Source organism: Platichthys flesus, chromosome 20, assembly GCF_949316205.1.
Source record: "Platichthys flesus chromosome 20, fPlaFle2.1, whole genome shotgun sequence".
NCBI classification, from domain to species: domain Eukaryota; kingdom Metazoa; phylum Chordata; class Actinopteri; order Pleuronectiformes; family Pleuronectidae; genus Platichthys; species Platichthys flesus.
Genome location: NC_084964.1, coordinates 2,666,317 through 2,683,829, shown reverse-complemented (window position 1 = coordinate 2,683,829; position 17,513 = coordinate 2,666,317). Strand labels below are relative to the sequence as shown.

The following is a 17,513-nucleotide window of genomic DNA, read 5'->3' as shown; positions in this document are numbered from 1 at the left end:
TTCTCATCCCAGTGTGAATGTGTGAAACAGGATTCTGCAGTTCAGGTGCGATAAAGCAGGGGGAAGGAGGAGTGGCTGAAGCGAAGTTCAAGTGTAGAGAATGTTTCCTGCCTGTTTATATGTCCACACTCATGTTTATGTCCACATAACGGAGCATAACGGTAGCATTTAATTCAATTTTTTTTTTAACCTGGTCCAAGTACTAATTTCCAGGTCCAAATATTACAGACTGGAAACATCAAAATATTTGGATGAACCATCTCACTACATGAACTCTTATCAAGCACCAACAATATCAACTTCATTAATAACATCCTCTCCACCCATGTATCCTACAGTCTAACAGAAATCAAATGATAGAACATGGTTCCCGCATGTTCATTCAGCTGATTATTGAGTGAGCTAATGGACACTGCAGCCAGTTGGGTCCACAGGAGGGTCTTTGGCCCTTTCAAAGGCCACGTCACACTAATGGGTTCAGTCTTAATACATCACTGTTTCTATTTATGTCTGGCATCAACACCTCAAGTTTTTTAGCCCATCCAAACTACTATCTGCTATGGATACACCTGTTAGCCACACTACTCCGGAGTCTATAGAACAGACTTTTTATATGCTACTGGTTCATTTTAGCTTGATACCCAGTGGGTGCGTGTTTTTCAGGACAGGTAAAATGGGTGGAAACAATGACATAGTCACTCACAACCGCTTGCTGATTGGGCTATTTCGGTCATGACATAACTTTCACTGATTCGTCAGGCCACTATCAAATAAACCCCTTCCGGAAGAACACAAACAGCAGTAGCCTGAGTTACCAGTGTAGAAAACAACGTGGAGCAATTACAAACGTTGTTGACCCTGTTGTTTTTTGCTAACAGCTGTTGTGCAGTAAAATTCTGTATTTTCTCTGTAATCTGGGACAATTCCTGATTTGTGTTTTCAGGCCTGTTATTGTTGGCAGGGATTAAAACTGATACACAGCCAAAAGGCTTGTGTGGATATGTTTTAGTTTCCAATCACAGACGTAGAATTGTGGATGTATCCAGAGACTTTTGGAAACACTGCTGGCCCCGTTACAACACCGGCTAATGAGCTGCAGCATAAGGATATGTGCCAATAGTCTGGTCCACATGTAAATTCTTTAAATCTTCTTCATTAAACAATGCAGGTCACAAAACCATAAGGGCCTGCCCTGTTAACACAATTAGAGAAAAATGTGGCTACCAAAAGTACAATATGAATGGTCAGGTATTGAAATTGTATACAAATATATATATATATATATTCATAAATAAGACTCTAAAATAATTAATAATTGTGAAAAACTGAGAATTGTTTCTTTTAACCTTTAAATTAATAGGTGAGAGTAGCTGTTCTTTATTTCCTCTACCAAATATTGGTTGATATTGACTTTCATCTGTGTTATGGTGATGATGGAAGCTGCAGGTAGCATGGCTCTGTTCCAAAGCTCCACACTGAGACACACGAGCGCGCAGTCAGCACAAGCGCTAAACAAGCGCTGTGCGTGCACGCGTTTGTTCTCTGCCTCCTCCCCCAGCTCGCACACTGGCTGACCTGCCTGTGACCCTGACATCTTGGTGAACTCCATGGCGCAATCAAGTTCACTGGCCGTCAAAGATAGGGAGAGGTTGGGTGAGGTAGGGGGATGCTGCAGAGACATTAACTGGTAGGTTGCTCCCTTTTTAAATGATTGAATAATGTCTGACTCCTGTCTACATCATGACTTTTCTCTGTGCTGTAAGACTGTGGCAATGCAGGGCCACTCCAATGTTTTTTGGGGGTTCTACTTTAAATTTGATGGCAAACAGGCTCCTGTAAAGAAAATACAACATAAACGTTAAATGAAACCAATGTCTCTTTCTTGTGAAGTGCAGCTTGAAGCCTGTGCACCCTCCCACGACCTGCTGGACCATGTGTGTGTGGACAAATTGGCTTTGACTGACAGCTACAAACTCCTGTTAACTTTGTAGCAGCCGTTTGGGCACTTTGGGCACTTGTTGACCTGTTATTAGTCTTATTGGTAGTTTGAGTTTTGTGAAACCATAAACTCTCAGTGCTCAGGCACTGTTTATACTATGCATTAAAATGCATCTGTGGTGATCCAATCACAAACGGACAGCTCTAATTATTGGGGTCCTATGTTGCCAGTTTTTGCAGCGTGAACCTGAAGGCATCCTGGTCACATTGAAAGACTCAATTGACTCAGTTATTTTTTCTTTATTTTCTAACCAATCAGAGTGGGTGCTCACAGCTTTTAATCAGCGTGAGGTTCGTCCTCTGGTCTTTTACTCCTTGGGCACAAGACTTTGAGCTAGTGTTAGTTCCAGAAGATGTTACCTGCAGGTAACATCCGGAGAGTTTACCCTCAGTTTACCTTTCACACGCACAACACATCGGGAAGTTCTCTACACTGATGTGTTCACAACAGAATCAAATCCTCCTCATTATTCCGGCCAGAGGTGGAGCAGCCGGGTGCAGCAGACAGAAGCAGGAAGTGACATATTAACTCTGATGCGGAGATCACATGATTTTCTAGACAATGCACTGACACCGTCGTAAGCTCTTATCACCTTTTTCAGTGTCTTCTATTTGTATGTCAATGCTTTTTCACTGGGAGATATTTGTTTTCTTTTAACTTTTTCCATTTTTGCACCTGTCGTCAAAACCGCCCCCTGCACTCGCTCACTGTCAATCCAGAAGGAGATCGATCCCCTGAAGTTTTTATCAGATTCTCCTGGATTTTCTTTGGACATTAAATAGGATGCAAGGTGGAGAAAGTCCGCAGAGACTGTGGAGCGTCTCACTCTGACAATTGCGTTCACATGCACCTCCTCCAGAAAAAATACGGACATGAGTCCAGTCCATGTCTGAAAGCAGCTCATGACTGAAGGCTAGTAAGATGCAGGTGAAGCTCTGGGTGGAGGGTAACACTTACTGCGGCTTGGGGAGGAAGGGATGGGACAAACAGGGTGGTGTTTCTACTTTGTCTCAGCTTTTCACTATTCTTTTCGCATCTTTCTGCTCATTGTTGTCCTGTCCGGACCAGAACTTAGCTGTACTGATTCACTGTCACCGCTCTCATAGCTTTGTCACTGCCAAACAGCTGTAAAAAGAAACTGTGCTCCACCTGCTCAGCAACAAACACGGAGATGGTCAGAGAGCAGCTGGTGAACATGGTGGAGCATTTAGCAGATGTTTCCCTCAGGAGGTGGTGGAGACCAAATCAGTGCTAAAGGCAGCGTGTTTATTGGAATATTTTACTTTCTTTAAACATTTACCTAATAATTTCCACCTCTAACACTGACCTTGTAATGCTGTGTGTATATATATATATATATATATATATATATATACTTTGTATCCATTTTATATTCTATTTCTAAGTGACTTAACATTTTTATTTCTAAAATTATATTATTTTGCTTTCGGTACAGCACTTTGAATGTCCTTTGTATGAAACGTGCTTTATAAAGAGCTTCGGTCTTACCTTTGACTGGATTTCAGGAGGCAGACTCAAAAATGACTGAATGAACGTGAATCTTGTTCTGTGTGCTTGATCCTTAACTGTGCACTTAAAGGAATACAAGAATGTAAGTCAGTTTAATCCTAACCATGCAGCTTTAATAATACATTTGGACGCATCCCACTAAGTGTCCTTGTTGGGAAATTATGGCAGAAAATGTCAGAAATGTTACAACTGCCTCCGGTCACTGTCATGACTCTTGTGGAAGAATTCTTCAAATCGGCGAGCAGGACTACATTTATGCTGATTTACAACACACTTTATGCTAACTGGTCTGCGTGACTCCTGCGTTTTGTAGTTTGAGGTGCAAATCTGAGGTGCATTCCCAGCGGAAGGAGGTCAGAGGGAGTGTCAGGCTCCTGGTTCAACACCAGGTCACTCACAGTTTGTCTCCCGATGTCACAGTCTCTCTGTCTCACATTGTGGAACTCTGAAGGACTTTACAGGAGAGAGTGAAAAACAAATGACGTTCACTAGCTGCTTAATAATAACAGTTAAACCAACAATCCATGGTTTTCAGCTAGATACAGAACATTCTGAGTCACAGAGTGGGGTCTTCTCCAGACTATATTCTATTCATCACTATAGATATGCAATGTTTCATCAGATATAATGAAGTCGGGATCCGTAATCAAGAACTCTGAATTGAAATGATCCCGGACCTTAATAGAAGCAACTCTACCGAAGTAAACAAACTGGGGAGATTCCTGCATAAAAAATCTGCAAAAGCAAATCGGGGGAATGCAGAAAACTTAAAGTGAGCAGACTAACAAAAGATTGAAACTAAGAGAATGTGAATTTTTTACTTTTAGTCTCCCAACATGGTTAAAATACTGTATCCAAGGTTTTCCCAACTACTTCCAAGATGCCCTCTCTGTTTCAGACTCCACACCTGAACTTTGTAATTCTGCTCTAAACTTTCTGTTAAAATGTTAAGTCTCAGCCCAAGCTCAGCTACCCCTGATGACATCCTCCTCAAGAGCCACAGATGCAGTAATAGCTGTTCGCAGCCTCTCTACTAAACTGTGTAAGAGGTATTTATAGAATAATTAAATTCAACCCTGTATTCTACAGTGGAGGGTTCATTAGATTCAAGAAGTGAGACTTTAGTGAAACACTACAATACTGGAGAAGTCAGTATATGGTTCAGAGCATGTGAATAAGTAGAGGTGTAGAAGTACGTGTCTCCTCCTCTGTCTGTCTGCTGTATTGTTGAAGTGAATGTTAAAGCTGTTTACTGCCTTGTTTAAGTGTTTGATCCCTGCACTAAAATACTTGTCACTCCTGTTGACACACAGGAAGGACCCCCACCTCCTATTCTGGTGACTTATAAATAAGTCATAATAGGCTGTAAATAAACACTGGGAAACCACATGTGGCCTAAAACATATATAAAATTTTATATATAAAATTTCAAGAAACAGTTAAGTAAGAAATACTCCACTTCATATCAAAATTAAAGTAAAAGTATTATCAGTCAAAGTAGCTTTAAAGTAAAAGCTCCACACAAGAATGGCTGCCATATAATAATATATATTAATATTACTTAATCTATGTTGAGCATTTTAGTGTAATAGTTTGTTTTATTAATTACTTTTACGATGAATCTTAAAATCAAACCATACCCATGTTCTGATTATAAGTATTTGAATACATACATTTATATAAAAATGGGATATTTAATATTGAGCACAGAGTGGACCAACCAGTAAAGTTGTGACTGAGCTCCATTTTATTAGACCAATTCGATTTTTAGGTACGAGCACTCAAACCTAAATATGTACTAACATGTACTGTACATGACTGCATGACACCTCGTCAATGCACTATTTCCAAACATGAGCCAATACAGGAGTCATTTACTGTATATCTGGGAATTTATATCATATGAATATTATGTGCGACTGCGAGGGACTTTGTCAATACTGGTCTTGATGTTCTTTACTCTAGTGTCCAAGCACATGAAGTCTACCCAGGCACGACCACTCTCCTAAACCAAAGGAAATATTTCCAGGAGGGGAGAGCATGTGTCACATGGACAATGTAGAGTTGTGTGAAAGGGCAACTCCGGACAACAATCCAGACAATCGGGACAAGGTCCGGATTTCATATGTGAAAACAGCTTAGGTATGTGAAAAGGGATGTACCCATGGAGATGAAGGTCATAATGTTGCAGGGTTATTACAGTTGAGCTCAGAGTGCACAGTAGCCCTCTTAGGAAAACATACACATTTGTGTGTGTGTGTGTGTTTCTGTGTGTGTGCCTGGGCAGGATGGCTGCTGTCCAGTGATAATAGAGGTTTCTAAATGTCTCTCGCTTCATTACATCTGTGGCGACAGGGATCCTCGCATTCAAATGCTGACCCAGGCCAAAGTTCATTGGCTGTTTGTTAGCGTTTGTGCGGTGCAATACAGCGAGGGTGAAGACACAAGACAGAAATCCTTCACACAAGTGACGCTTCTGTCTTTGTCTCTGTGCAAGCGTGTGTGAGCGAGAGAGGGAGAAAGAGCAACTCTATTCCAATCTAAGGCTTTAAGGGGCCACTTCCCCCAAATTAAAAACAAAACTCAACTTTTCCTGTATAGAAGTATTTAAAATCTGTTCAAATGTTAAGTCTCAGCCCAAGCTCAGCTACCCCTGATGACATCCTCCTCAAGAGCCACAGATGCAGTATTAGCTGTGCGCAGCCTCTCTACTAAACTGTGTAAGAGGTATTTATAGAATAATTAAATTCAACCCTGTATTCTACAGTGGAGGAGGGTTCATTAGATTCAAGAAGTGAGACTTTAGTGAAACACTAAAATACTGGAGAATTCAGTATATGGGTCAGAGCATGTGAATAAGTAGAGGTGTAGAAGTACGTGTCTCCTCCTCTGTCTGTCTGCTGTATTGTTGAAGTGAATGTTAAAGCTGCTTACTGCCTTGTTTAAGTGTTTGATCTCTGCACTAAATACTATTTAAAATGGTTTGTATTTATATAGCGCCTTTCTAGACTTGCTGACCACTCAAAGCGCTTTACAGTTCAGTTTTACATTCACCCATTCACCCACACATTCATACAGTGCATCTATTCAAAGCACTTTGTTATTCTATGGGGGGCCCATTCGGGGTTCAGCATCTTGCCCAAGGACATTTCGGCGTGCAGATGGGTCAGACTGGGGATCGAACTGCCGACCTTCAGGTTGGAGGACGACCACTCTACCCCTCAGCCACAGCCGCCCGCTCATAAGTACTATTATTGGCTTCTCTCTATACAGATAGCTTTGGTTCTATTTGTCTAGGTTTGGAAAGGTTTGTCTCTTAGATTTATGCCTTCACCGGTGATGTGCTGTCACGACAAGTAAGGTGCTGACCTCAGAACAGTGTTATACACCATACAGGCACTGATGTTGCCTATTTGGATACTTTTTTTTATTTACTGCCCTCTTGTGGCTGCAGCCTGCTAGTGTCTCTAGAAGCTAGCTCCACTCTCAGCCGTTACTCATTGTTTCTGCCATTGTTGTGATGGTCTTGCTCAATCAACAAGGTCAATATGTGTTGACAAGCAGTCAGGATGTATTGTGCAGCAGCTTTAATAACTCCCCCTGCAAGGGAGGGGGCCCAGGTGGTCATAAAGGAACACTTTGACATGTTCAAAGTGTTTCTCCTAAAGGGAGCATCAATGAATATAATATAGCTTTCTTTTGTCCCATGTGAATTCAGGAACAAAATCATTTCTGTCTAAATCTTATTATGTTGAACATTATACCAAAATCATTGGCAGCAGTAAAGTTGTTGTCCGCTATCTAAACTCTAAACTGGTCAGATTAGCTCCTGGATGTTTAGCTCACATGATCAAAGCTAATTGAAAACCATTGCAGGGCTGGCAGAGCCTGCAACATGAATCAGATCCAGTCTCCAGGAGCACTGGGATTTCCCACTGAGTCAAAGCAGCTCGGGAGAGAAAGAAGATTGGACAAAAATTGTGCACCCCATTGAAAACCCCTGCAAAAGACATAACAGCGGAACAGGAGCGTTTCACCAGACTTTGGGGGCCAAAAGGCCCCTGCATCCAAAACCAATAAACCACTAATGTAACCAGCTGTTCCCAGGGGCCCCAGGCTATTGTCTGCTTTGCCTAACTTAACACCCCTGAGAACTCACCACCAACCACGGACTGCTTGTCCCTCTGCCCTCTGTGAGGAAACAGCATGAAAAACCATTGCCTCCATCATATATAACAACTCCTTCCCCCAAGTTTTGAGACAGGTGTATACTCATCTCTAAGAAATAAGATCAACTTCAGCAGCTCTCAGACGTACACTGAACTCTGGAGCACCTCTGGACATTCTCCGACGGGGATGTTTGTGAGAACTCAAATGTCCGAGTGTCTCATGACTTCTGCTGACTATCTCTGGCCAGTCCCAGTAAAACCTCCACAGAATGATTGAAGGAGCTTATGTGAGAAGATCCACTGCAGAGTTCATCACCAGCGAGTGAACATGAAGGTGATGTTTCTAACACACAACAAATGCAAAAGCTAAAAAAATAAAATAGAATAAAAAGAATATCTCCTGATTAAAAAGAGGAGCCATATATGTAGAAGACACGGACACAAATATGTCACGAGAGCTTGGTGTCAATGAGCTGTAAACAAAAACATCTCACAGCAGCGGAGTTACTTGGTTACATCCTGCCTCTGCCTGCTGCACCACCCACCTGAACAGAGAATCTCCATGTCTGAAAACAGCTTTAAATACACAGGTCTCAACTGGACACTCATCTTATAAAAGCTGCATCCGCCAAAATTTGTATTCAGGCACATCTTAAACTTACTCTCGGGTGACTTTTAACTTAAGATTTGGATTTTACATTGAACATTTAGTTTGAATGCTGTTTTACTCTAGTGGTACTTATTGTAACTGTCATCTTTTCTTTTTCACAGCTCTACCCAACATTTTCCCGAAACTGCTTTGAACATTGAGACACAGCTATATTTAAAATTCTGAAAACAAATGACAAATGATTTCTCATTGTTTCTTGATTTGCCAGTTACGGAACAGAACAGTGACCCCAAACCTTTGCATGATTACACCTCTCATGTCATATGAAATTACCCAAACCACATCAGAGCCAACGGGTAATCAGCTCGAATTAACCTTAATTATTCACAACAAAGTTCATGACCCTTCCTCTTTATGGCAGCGTTACAGGAATACCCGCTACAGGGCTATTCATGAATAATGACAAATGTTAAATCAGCCTTATGTCAGACATTCCTGTTGAACATGTTTTTATTACATCACACAAAAATAAAAACGACAAACGTAGGAAAACAACATCTCAGTCAGGGTGTCTCACTGAGAACAACAAAGGTAAAGCTGTTAACATGTACCCTCTCTACACCCACTCTCCATCTCTGTTAAGGCAAGAACAACTGTCCCACCTTTTATCTGAATTCAAAGTATCACTAACATACATAATGTAAAAACTTGATTTGTGCCATTATACTAGTATAGTTGTACTAGTAAAGGGTCTGATCAAGTCAGCAGGAGATTATGTGACACATTATATATTATATAAATCAACATAGATTTATATTTTAACTATCTCCCTCAGGTACAGAGTAGTGAACCTACACAGTTTCAGTATTCGATAATTTGTTACAACCTTGTCTCTGGTTGTGGAAATTCAGAGTATAGGTATTACACCTATCCTCAACGATCTTTAGCGAGCTTGTATTTGTTTAGACTCAACCTGCTTACATTTCAGGCTTGACTGTAATTCGAGTATTGGCTATTATAAGATAATTTATGGTAAATGGGCATGAATACCTGCATGACATGGAGAACTGAATGGCACAGGCCTCCAGCTAGGAGAACCAGAGAGGATGCGTTTGCACAGAATCACTGCCAAAAAAACTGATCTGTAACCACACTCTAGTTTGGATGTCTGCCTGTGTTGAATGGAGAGAAGGTACCAACATGAGTCACGGAGCTCCTCATACTGCCCTCAACTGTGTTCACCAGGTAAGCAAACAAAGCAAATTCAGAATCGTATTAATTACATATTTACTGTAGGTGTAGACGGAGGGGCATATCACAGTGTCAACCTCCAGTTCAGTTAATAGTTTCTTTACAAAATATGCAGTATATACAGTGGCATTTACAAGCAACTATTAAAAAGGCCAAATAAAAATAAAAAGAATCATCAGCTTCAGTGCAAAAAAGCTAAAGGTAAAGCACAGACCCGAAACATAAACAGAATAGAAACAGTCTCATTACAAAATGGTTTTATCAGGAGTCCTGTGCAGGTTTAATTAATTACTCGACATGCCTTCGAGGCTGTAAAGGAACCAATTATTATTGCTGTGCTTTGTGGATGTCTGTGGGTTATTTTATTCTAAAGCTTATTTTCAACCTGAGGAACAAAAAGAAAGAGTTGTGAACGTGAAACTGTTAAATATATAAGTTAATTAATACAAGTGTGAATCAAATCATTTGGGTGGACAGCTGTTAACTTCGCATTAAATAATCTCCTTCACTGTACAACTGAAGGATTTACAGAGGGAGGAAGAGGGCATGCACTGTCACCTGCCACAGGAAACCTCCCTCACAACTACGGAGTCGCCCAACAAAGCTCTAGCTGCAATCACTGAGTACAACTAAAGGTCGTCAGATTAGACCAAGATGTGTTTGACTTGCCAGCTGGTCTCTAAACACCGAAATTTAACACTCAGTACTAACATGTCATCTGACTCTGAAATACAACATCTGATTACAGGCCTGTGACTTAAGTTTGAGCTAAAGAAACGTAGTCACATCCAGTAAAGATGCTTGTTAGCATTATTCCTTGCTTGGCTAATAAGACTGTCATGTGGTTGTTCCAGTCTCCTCAAGGAATACTGTGAACCCTCTCTCTTTCTCAAATGAAATGCATACTGGAAACATATTGTGACACAACTTTCTTATGAAATGAATGAAAACATAGGTTAACTAGAATCGCATACTTCCACCAAAGGCCAACAGTTCCCTTAAACTCAGTCAAGCTGCACCAAATTGCACAGTCATAGAAATATATATTTTTTCCATCAAGATCCATGAATTATTCTCTGGGAAGAAGGTAAACATGTTCAAATGGCCCTATCTCGCCAATCAACCCCCTGATCCAAATCTGCAACAAAATTGAATGGGTTCTTCCCTGACTCATAACACATCATTCAAACAAGTTTTGTGGTAATCTGTCCTGTAGTCTTTGCGTACAATCAATCAGACAAGGTTGAAAATACAACCTCTCTGGCGCTGTTGTCAGATAAACTACACAACAGATTATACTGAATAATAACAGAGGCTGGAGCAAGCTGTGCAGCCATATACGGACTGCATTTTAATACCAGGTGTCAGTTTGCTGTGACAGAGGCATACTTCTCATGTGATGACATCACAATTTGCAATGTTCTGACCTATGTCTGCATGAATTGCATTAGTTGGTTCAGGTGTTATGTTATGTTATGTTAAGATCCAACTTCTACACACATATTGGGCCAAATCATTAAACACCTCTATTTATGACATTCTTCCAATCAGGGAGTCAACGACTCACAATCACAATCTTGTCCATGTTGAGTCACTGTGAGGGTGTGTCTGCAAAGTTTTAATGTACAATATGAGGAAGAAGAAAATAAGACAGGAAACAAAGCTACAAATGAGAAAAAAACACTCCGCTCTTTTCATGAACATCAGTCTTTCAAGACGTCATCATCCACTCCTCTATTCTTCCACCAACCCACGACCTCGGCATGTCACTCACTCACACGGCCGCACACACACGCATGTACACACACACACACATGCAGTAACAAGAGTTCAGGTATCGGGACAATGAGCTTAACTTGGTCAGAGCCATCTAAGGCTAGAGTCCCATCATTCTGGGGGCTTAGACAGTAGGTGAAAACCATGTGGAAGCCGTGAGATTTTTCAGCAGAATCTGCAGCACATGTGGCCACATTTCTTAATGATGATGATTGTGCTGGGAGTTTATCTGACTATTCAGACTAAAATGATCCATGTAAATTAGTCTGTGTGTTTACAGAGAGAAGGGTGTTAGGGTAAGAATTCATCAGAGAGGGGCCGATAAATCTAGACATCAAGCAAGACGAATGCGAGGTGTTGTTGAAATGGAAAATAAACATTTATAAATTTACACTCAAAATCTATTCAGGTCTTTAAGCATCTGAATTTTCTCCAGACAGTAAATTAAATAATTTCGGATGAGGGAATCTAGATTACACTCATCTGATTACAGTCACCTGTAAGGTCCATCATTCTAGATTAACAATGATTTCCTCCAATAAAAAAGCTAAACAATGTGTTCCAGACACCATCCATCTAGAATAATAGAGGTTATTTTGTTCACAGGTGTTAATTAATGTATCTACAGGAAATGGTTCATCCCATTTTTGTGAGGGGCAGAGAGTGTTGTTGACCTTTAACCTCATTGTGCCAGTACTTAGGAGTGTCCCTTCCTGTGCTGTACCAGTCTCCCTCTGCAGCTACAATCAAAGCACCCTCACAAATGTACAAACATAGCTCGTCTTATCATCATCATGAAAATACAACAAACATTTTTACTGTTCAGTCCAATAAAACTGTTAAGTGTGTGGGTGTTATTTACATTGGATATTCAATCTAGTTAAACAGTACGGGGAGGACTTGACTTCATACAGATCCTGTGTCTGCTTAATTTCCCTGCATGCCTTGTACAGTGTGTATTGCTGTGCCATTATGTGTGTGTGTGTGTGTATGCCAGGCATCCGTCTCTTCCTGTTGTGTGTGTGTCTGTGTGTGTTTGCATGCATGCTTCATCCCCTCTCTGTGCCAGCAATATCTGTGTGTGTTCATGAGGACATTCCGTTGACCAGGCTCCTCAGCTGTTTAACCACAGTCTCTATCAGCTTCTGTTTGTCTCTGTCGTTCTTCCTGAACTGAGAGAAAATGTTGTTCTTCTTACTGGTGTCCTTCATCCTGGAAACAGAGAGGAAGAGGCTGTCAGACAGATGTATTCTCTTCACTCCGCCTTGATTGTGACAAACGAAACTTATGATATTAAGATTTAATTTGGGTCAGTAGACTTAAGTTACACTTTGTCTACTAGTGCAGGTGGAAGACTTTTCTTTTGAGTGCTGGCTTTGGGGATATTTGAGGTGCACCTGGTTCACTTGGGTGGGTCAATATAACCCAGCAACTCGTTTGTTAATTTCATTTATTATATCATATATGCAGTTCCCAGTTCGAATCCCAGTTTTGTTGGGAGGTCTGTCTGTGTTGAATTTAAATTTTTCCCCAGAAACTTTGCCTCCTCCCACAGTCATAAGGCATGTAATGTGGGGTTAAAATAATTGAGGAACTAAATTGGCGATAGATTTGAGTGTGAATTGTTGTTTATCTCTTTATATTGGTCCTGTCATTAGCTGGTGACCTGTCAAGGGTGTACCCCACCTCTATCCAGATTTCAGCTGGGATTGACTCCAGCCTCCCCAGTGACTCTCAAAGGATAAGCGTTACAGGTAATGGATGGATGAACGCATAGACTTGCAGAGCCTTTTCGTGACAGAGATGTTCACTGCACATGATCCTAAATTTATGCCAGGTGCAGAACACCTTATTATCATGTATCTGCAAACTGGAGTATCAATGAAACTGAACAGACAATGTTTCTGACAGCAAGTGGCTACAGGACAATGGTCAATGTGTATATATACACAAAACCTGAAATCAAAGTTAGACAATTTTATAATAGCTTTTAAGAAAAAAACTATTAGACATACAAAACACATTTAAATTGTTTGGTTTCAAGACAAAAGACCTCACAATGAAAGAATCACAAAGGTGGAAAACTGCAGCTAATGCATTCAACCATGAGCCACTAAATCACTTTGCGTAAATGTATGATCAACCACGGTAAAAGTCACAAAAACTTGAATAGATGAAAATTAACAATTGGTTTATAAAAATGTGATTATGCATAGTCAAACAATTAGGCAGCCTTTGTGCTGAGCTTAAGAATAGGAAGTATAACCACTCCTAGATGTGAGAGTGTGTGTGTAGAAGACAAAAGAAAAGCTAGGAAGCTGCACCTACCCCCGGTGGACTCTGAGTAGCAGCCGTTAGCAGCAGCGGAAAAACAGTAGACAAAATACGATTTAGAGGAGCAGTAATAACATTTTTGCCAAAAAACAGAGGGAGAGGAAACAAGCAGCCATATTCAACTCAAGCTATCTCAGTTTGAAATGATATGCAATGTCCCACAGTTGGGCTAACAGACTCATTCTTCCCCCAAAACAGTGTAGGCAATTGAAAGAACAAGATTGAGACCATATTTAAAGAAGAGCATGCAAACTAGTGAATGTAAAGTCAATGCACAGTCCAAACGTTGGGCTACATGCACACGTCCCCTTAAGGGTTCGACTTGGAAATTAACATGAAACTTAAAGCCTTTTTTGAGGAAATTGGATTGATTGCTTTTTTAAACATTCAAGACCTTCATATACCCAGATTAATCTGAGAGCAACTTGTCAACCAATCACAGACACTTGACTCATCAGTGTCTAAATAAAATGGTTATCACTGTGCACGTTTGGGGTGACATAAATACCATGGCACTGAAAAATGTTAGGTTCAAAAGACATTTTAGCTGATTTGATTCCTGGTTCACAGATCACGTCCCGAGAAGTGTTGCAATATGGAATGCACTCACTTCTCAAGTAGAGCCAGGGCAGTGGCTGGATTCACTCTCAGGTATTTGGAGGTTGGCTGGCCGTAATCTGCCAGATATGTCGACCAGTCCCACACCATGAACAGGTCCAAGAGCTATGAAACACACACACAGATATACAATGTTTAGATATACAGCAGACGTTGATTAAAGACAAAAACCTTAGAGTGGTAAAAAAGAAAGATGCAGGGTGGTGCTACAGGTTTGAGTTTGAGGGGGGAGTGTGAACAGAAGAGATCAACATGATCATTTGCCTCTCTTTAGCTGTTTTCACACATGAACTGCAACCCTGAGCTTTTGTAGACATTCACCAGAGGAGCTGGAAGTCATATTTTTACAGAGCGATACCACCAACTGCTTCTCAGCTCTGAATAAACCACGTCTCTTTCAGATATTCAAGAGTCAATTTTTTTACAGGTCATATTGGCATTTTGTAGTCTCATGAACTTAGCAGTACATAACATCTGACAAATGAGAAGCACTGATCATCACATAATTGATTATTTCCTTGATTCTATGGACATTTGGGAGTTTTCAAACTCCTGACATGTTTTATTGTTGCAAAGTTGAGGCCAGAACCAAATCCTGTAACTACATGGTCAACCCATATGACATAGGTTAACACCTTGTTTGTAAGGGTTCAAACATGAAATAGGTCTACAATATAATTTAAACAACAAAATGACTTCAATCTATGGTAGTAACTGGGGTGCAACCGCATGAAGGTCACTATCAAGGGAAACAGATTCATAGTGACTGCAGCTGAAACTATGAGGTCTGAGTCTCTATGCTAGGTGTATGTTAATGCCGCGGAGCCACCTAGCTTAGCACGTAGCTTAGCCTTAACGAGCAGTCCCCAGACTAGTCCCGTGCAGCCGCGAGCCCAGGGCAGATGGGTGACGTTCCAGAGGGGGCATAGTGCTAGACTAAGAAAGCCCACGATTAAAGAGCCACCAGCTCACGTTTCAAATAGATTCTCTCCACTCAGCGAGGCACCCGCTGATAAACAAACTCTGATTATTGGCGACTCGGTTTTGAGAAACGTCAGGTTAGCGACACCAGCGACCATAGTTAATTGTATCCCAGGGGCCAGAGCCGGCGACATCGAATCTAAACTTAAGTTAATGGCTAAAACTAAAAAAGGTAAATACAATAATTTGGACAAATTATAATTGGTTGGCCGCCACAGTGTCAATATTTAAGGGAAAACACTGGACTTCCATTTGATCTTGTGCATTTCCTAAACAGAGATGTAAACTTTCAGGCTGAAAAGAGAGGTTTGGAGTTAGCACTTGTATATGATTGTTTGAGAGACACCTTCCAATTTTTTATGATGAAAGACTAAATATCTTTATATATTGCTCAGAATGCATTTTTTACACAGCAATAAGTATGTTACCACTTAAATCCATGACCACCTCTGAAATGTGGTGTTATTGGATCTCATGTTGTACTACGGACGCATTTCGGTGCATCCAGACTTGAATCTAGTGCTGACCACTTGTTATCCGATGACTTGGGATGGATGTTAATACCAGGTTTGAATGGGGTGGGGTCTATGTCAGTTTCTGTATGTCCTGACTAAAACCCAATCCTCCAGGTTTTCAAACTAAAACAGGGCCTGCAGCATTTCCCAAATTTTAGGGGCTCAACATTTTAGGAGAAGTGTGGGGGTCTGACAAATGTAGCAGAAGTTAAGTGTTTAAAATGTCTAAATTAGTGTGGATATAGCCAGAGAGCAGGCAGAAGATTGAGAGTTGCAGAGAGAAGAAGATAAGGGGGTTGCCTCTTCTCTTACATGATTAGTGTGAACAGGAACATTTAAAATGACCACCCCACGACCCCTGGATAACCTAATGGATATGACCTCCCTACCCCACCCACACACACAAAGTATGCTAATGTCACAGGGTGAAACAGCTGGGTGTTTGGGTCATGTTGAAAGAGCGGTGAAAGAACAGCTTAGTGATAATAGCATTATTCAGCTGACTGAGAGACTCTGACATACAGAGAGGGGCTTAGCAACAATGCCACGGTTCTCACCTGGAGCTAAGTGATGAGCAGGCACGTAGAGGAAGCCACTCACTGAACTCACCACAGTTTGTGGTGGTTATTTTAGAATAATGACCCACTTTAACAGCAAGAAAGCTGCTCCTTCTGATTTGGCTGCACCATCTGCAGGTTTCAAAAGAGCCACATTGCTGCTCTCAGACCAGCACATCCCACAAACCCCCATCTCCAAAGGACAGTACTTTTTCTTTCTAACAATCCGTTGCTTGCTGTATTTGCAAACTAATCTTATGTTGACAATGCGAACCTCATGTAAACACACTGATGAAGTTAATATTTTTTATCTCTTGATATCTAACCTTGCCCATTTCCAGATGCTGCTGCAATGGTGAAAATCTCCCCCTGTGGGATTTAAGCGAGTCTATATCTGACAAAAACAGTCTGTAATCTCACAGGATCCTGCTGGGCAAGCTGAGTCATGTTATCATACAAGTGAAATAGTAAACACCTCTGTGATGTGTGAGAGGTAGTCCACTGTCACTGTGCAAGGGTTCACAGGTAAGAATACAGAACAAGATCTACTGGGAGTCATTATGTTCACAGCTTGCGCCAAACTCTCATCATCAATTTTTAAAATGAGCTTGTTTGAAAGAGTAGAGCCGGGGGTACAAGCAGCTGAAACTAAGTTTTATGGATTCCTGGGTTCTTCGTTAGATGTGAGGTGTCTGTGAATTACTTGCATGCTGCCACCACAACTTGCAACTGTATCACCTGCAGAAAATTGCCTGGGTCACATTGGCAATGTTAGCGGCTTCTGTGCATCTCAAAACGTCTTGCTTTCATTTAGGAACTCATGAGACAGCATCAGACGGGAGTCTCAGGTGCATGTCAACGATGCTGCTCTTCTAGAGAATCGGAGTCTCGCCTTTTTCCTCCCTGTGCTGCATGCGGTTCGCAGCAAAATAGAAGATAAAGATAATATTTCAACACAGTTTCAATGTCTATGTGTCGAATATGTAACAAAACATTTATATTTGGAACACTTCCTTATCCGTTATAGAGTAAAACACTCTGAATACACTCTGACTCAATCCATGTATATGTTTTAACAAGGTTTATTTGGACCAGAAGATGCACAGCTTCCCACAGTAGAGTCAGTCCTGGCATTAGGTAATCCAGCTCACTGACTTGGTCAATGTTTATAAC

At 41.0% G+C, this 17,513-nt stretch overlaps 1 protein-coding gene across 2 annotated transcripts in view; it reads right to left on the bottom strand.

The window, feature by feature from the left end:
* Nucleotides 1-8,782: 8,782 nt before the first annotated feature.
* The window catches only part of exoc6 (exocyst complex component 6), a 37,146-nt gene continuing 28,415 nt past the window's right edge, over nucleotides 8,783-17,513 (bottom strand). For both annotated transcript variants that reach the window (XM_062413876.1, XM_062413877.1), the window contains 2 exons: nucleotides 14,280-14,392; nucleotides 8,783-12,547 (listed from right to left, as the gene is read on the bottom strand). In XM_062413876.1, the coding sequence (XP_062269860.1) occupies nucleotides 12,421-12,547; nucleotides 14,280-14,392 (240 nt within the window). In that variant the 3' untranslated portion in view covers nucleotides 8,783-12,420. The remainder of the gene's footprint in view (nucleotides 12,548-14,279; nucleotides 14,393-17,513) is intronic.